This window comes from Rhea americana, unplaced genomic scaffold, assembly GCF_003343005.1.
Source record: "Rhea americana isolate MKP2758 unplaced genomic scaffold, rheAme1 scaffold_104, whole genome shotgun sequence".
NCBI lineage: Eukaryota > Metazoa > Chordata > Aves > Rheiformes > Rheidae > Rhea > Rhea americana.
The window spans coordinates 62,390-66,686 of record NW_028185084.1 but is presented as its reverse complement, the minus strand read 5'-3'; the positions used below and the strand labels follow the sequence as shown (position 1 = coordinate 66,686).

The 4,297-nt window shown below is 48.4% G+C and overlaps 1 protein-coding gene across 1 annotated transcript in view; it reads left to right on the top strand.

Moving 5' to 3' along the window:
• The first annotated feature begins 3,926 nt into the window (after positions 1-3,926).
• The window catches only part of SLF2 (SMC5/6 complex localization factor 2), a 30,719-nt gene continuing 30,348 nt past the window's right edge, over positions 3,927-4,297 (top strand). The window contains exon 1 of the mRNA XM_085307493.1: positions 3,927-4,148. Coding sequence (XP_085163619.1) covers positions 4,039-4,148 — 110 coding nt within the window. The 5' untranslated portion in view covers positions 3,927-4,038. The remainder of the gene's footprint in view (positions 4,149-4,297) is intronic.

Genomic DNA, 4,297 nt, shown 5'->3' with positions numbered 1-4,297 from the left:
TGCTTCCTGTTCTGGGWGAGTTTCATTGTTCTCTGCCATTGCAGAAAACCATCTTCTCTTCCCACTCCAGTCCCCTTGAGGCAGCATRTACTCAGTGATTCTGAATGATTTGCCCTTTGCTGTGCCATTGGTGAAGTCAGGCATATTCAAATAAGGTGGAAATGAGCAGAAAGGAGGTCCCTAGACCTTCCAAGAATGTGAWTAGGATGAATATTTCCTACTGAGCTTTGAAGTTCTGAAGTGGGTGCAGGCTGATGGCCTAAGATGACCATCCACAGGCAATGGTCCCCATGTTATGCTACTGTTATGACTTTGCAGCCTGCAAGACATCCCCATTTATTTAGATAAGGGCTGCAAATGGCCCACTGCAAAACAGCATTCTCTGATGCAAACTATGTTCAGTGAGGAAGTTTGAGTTAATGGTTGAATATCAGTTGTAGCATTTGCTGATGGTTGAGAGTGTCTCCATGACTACAAATGCATGAAGGCCCACGTACCTAACACCTATCTGAGTGATCTGCAGGCTCTTTGGTAGCCATGTATGACCAGGTTGGTGATGACTCCTTTGAAACAATGCAGAACAGCATAACACGTGCAGTGCATGCTGTTGTTGAAGGGTTGGTAGCTGGAGTGTATCTAAAAGTCTCTTATGCGAGAGAAGCAGGTGTTTCAGCAGYGTCCCTTGGGTGAGGGTTCTGTAAGGAGAAAGGAAGACATTCTTCCTTTTTCAGACAGATACCTTTGAAGTATATACACCCACTTTGTGCCTTCAGAAACTGAAAGCAAGTGAAACTGGAKTTTCTTACTGTATGATTTCAGTTGTGATTTTAGGACTTTAGAAAGTTTAGAACTTCTAAGGTTAGAAAGTTACGTAACTGCAGTGATGGGTGTTTTTCTACGTAGTTTGGTACAGGCTAAAAATACTCATATTTAAATGAAAATTCAAAACTCAAGTTCAACTATGTTTTCTAAAGCCTGAAGACAACTTCTTCCCAGACTAGAAATGCTTCTCTTCACTTCTGTGTCTCTGAGAAAAGCATTTTTTTCATATTCATGGATTTTAATAACTCTATTTAGAAAGTTTACATTAAGATATTCTAATAAAGATTAAATGATTGCGATTGCCTTTCAGATACTAAAGGCCTACGTCATCTCAGTTCATCATTGTGATATAGCTGTACTGTGGGCAACCCATTTCCCTGTGGATACTATTTAGAAAACTGGCATTCTGGGATACTTCCTGCTTTTGCTTGAAGGGGGAAAAAAAGGGGGGGGCATGAGTCATTCTGGAAGGCAATTAAGAAACAGATGTAATCAAACAAATAGCRAAGAATGACTTGCATAATACCACTACTGTAGTTCTGGATCTACTTGTAAAACCAAGTTTTTCAGATTTGTACTTTTTCAGGATTTCTGATCACTTAGGCTTGTGGGTAAAGTGCAGAAACTGAGCTATTGARACTACATTATGGGAAAAACTAATAAAATGAATAGCAACAGAAAGGAATTGGACAAAAAGTAAATGAATATCTAACTTGGAAGCAAGACACTGAGGTAAGCYTCTTGTGCTTTTTTTGTAATTTGGAAAAAGGAAAGCATAAGTATTGAAGGGCTCATGAAGTGCCAGGGAAAGTAAGGTTCCCTCTTTTGTGGGAATTTTAGGATTTATGGTGATAGAATGTATGCCAATTAGTTTAAAAAGTAGCTTGAATGTTATGATTTTTTTTTCTTATTGATACCTGTACTTGCATGCCTAAGTAGTTCTATACCCTGTCAGTTTGAGACCTGTTGTAGGACACGTATATACATTTATATACAGTTTAAATGAATACCTGTCTGAAATGGCTTTATTCATACAGCTTTTCTGATGGAGGAAAAAAATCAAGCTGATGCAGTTGTACTTGCTGCACTCTACTATCCTTAATGCCACAATATTCTATTTAGTGAAGGCACTATATCTGTATTTGCTAGAAGCTATAATTAAGCAATTGCCAGGTCTTGTGTCCCTGTCTGCTCCCTGATAAATGGCTTCATGTTTCCATTACTTCTGCTGGACTCTTTCTGGAGAAGCCCATTGTCTGCATTTTTCTCTAGAGTTATCACTAAATTCTGTATGTGACTTTGCTTCTTGTAACAGTTTGTTCAAAATGTGTCTAGATCTGCTACAAATTTTCTGGGTTCAAATACTAAACTGAAAATCAAAACAAATGTTTGCTCCTTCAAATTGACATTACATTTCTGGAATTCTTGGCTGGTAGCACTGGGCATGAATTTCATTTAACTCTGTATCAAACAGTAATTTATACACATTGTATATTCAAGTAGATTCAAATGATAGCAAGCCCAATCATTCTCCATATGCTGTTTAAGAAAATTACACCAAGTGTAACATGGGTTGATGGCATTGCGAATGGTAGTTCTCAGTGCCCCAACGAATGGGATCCCCCTGTGGTAGCTTTATACAGATCTGTTGTCAGAGATGGTCCCTGTGACGAAGAGCTCACAGTTTAAGATGGTGTGTGGTGGATGTGGTAAGGACAGAGAAGAGTAAAATATGTTATATGACTGAATTTTTTTTCTACTCTTTCTCTCTTGGGCTCAAGACAATAAATTACATGAGTGAAAGCTTTTTGGGGGAGGGAAGATAAAAAAGGGAGACTGAAGGATGGGGCAGGATGAAGGGAGGACTCAAACAAGTAGTATCAGGCAGAGAGATAGTCTTAACCTGTCTCTGCCTGTTTACTGTTTTATGACTTGTGCTTTACTGCTGCTAGTTTTGTGAACTTTCCCTTCACTGGCAGGCCTGAGGTGGGATGCAGAAAGGGACATCAGCTGGGTCTGCTGCTTTCTGTCTGACTGGATTTTGTCTCTGCATTCAAGTCCAAGACTCTATCCTCTATCTTCAGACAGAGTGTGTGTGTGTGTGTGTGTGTGTGTGTGCTTGTTTTGAGGGGAGGGGAAAAACACACCCCCACCCCCACCCACCCACCCCACAAAGTTTCAAACTGCCTCAACCTTCTGTGCTACTGCTGGGAGAAGGAAGCTTCATGCAGACCACGGGCGGAAAGCAGCTTGTTCTTGTGAGATGCCTGCTTTTAACCATTTAAAATCAAGTGTCGAGATGGGGGACAAAAATCCCGAATTTCCTTTTTGTAGGGACTAGTTTTGTAGCAGATAGCCTGTTTAAACTTGCAGGAGACACTCCACCAAGCAGCAGTAGGTTCCGCTAGGTTTCGTTACACAGCCTTGCCTTGCGTTCCTGGCCCAGCTTTCTCACCCGGGGCTAAGTAGTTTGAAAGGCGGTAGGGTAAAACGCAGGGTGACTGACACGGCCGGATGCCTTCTTAGGAAAGGCGCTGGAAGCCAAGCCCGGAGCCAGGGCAGCAGGCTGGGACCGAGAAGGCAGAGAGGCCTGCGGGAGGTGAAGCCAGTCACAGCACCCAAGTCCCACCTTTTCAAGCTTCACAAGCGCGGGCAGCGGGGCCCTGTCGTGGCCCCTCATAGCGCCGCGCTGCGACAGGCGCCGCCCGCCAAGGGGCGGTTAATGGCGTCTGCCGGGGGGGGGGGTAGGTCGTCCCTGAGGGGGCACCGAAGGCTGAGGCGAGCGCAGGGCGCCGCGGCGGGAGGCGGCGCCCTCCCCTGAGGGGAGGGGGCGACGCCACCGGCGGGGGAGGGGCGGGGCCGCCCTGCGCGCCTCCCGTGCGCGCACCAATCAGCGACCGGGAAGCGGGGCGGGAGGGGGAACGTGAGATCAAGGCGCCAAACCGCCCTTTCTCTGCCGGCAGCTCTGCCAATCGCAGCAGAGCGCCGTCTCCCTTGTCCCGCCCCTGAGGGCAGAGGGCCAATGGGAGGCATTACCTCTACGGCCGCTCAGCCAATCGGCGACGCAGGTGGAAAGCACCCGCCCCCCCGCGCCCGCCCACAGCCCCCGGAGGCGAGGGTCGCGGCGCCGGTGGCCCCTGCCATGGGGGCGGGAGCAGCACCGGGCGGCCTCCCCGTTGTCTCCCGCCTTGTGGGGCTTGCTGGGCACTGCCAGCCATGACGCGGCCGTTCGGCGCGGGCTCGCCGTCGCCGTGCCCGCCCGTCACCACGTCCCGGCGCCATTTTAGGCCGGCGGTCGCGGGTAGAGAGACCGCCCGGGACTGCAGGTAACGGGGCGGCAGAGAGACCAGCGGGGAGACGGAGACGCGAGTGCCGGCAGCGGCTGCGGGGCCGAATGGCGCCCCGCCGGCGGCAGCGCCCGTCTGAGGCGACGGCGGCTCCCGGCATGCAGTGCGCGGCGGGCGGGGGCGGCTCT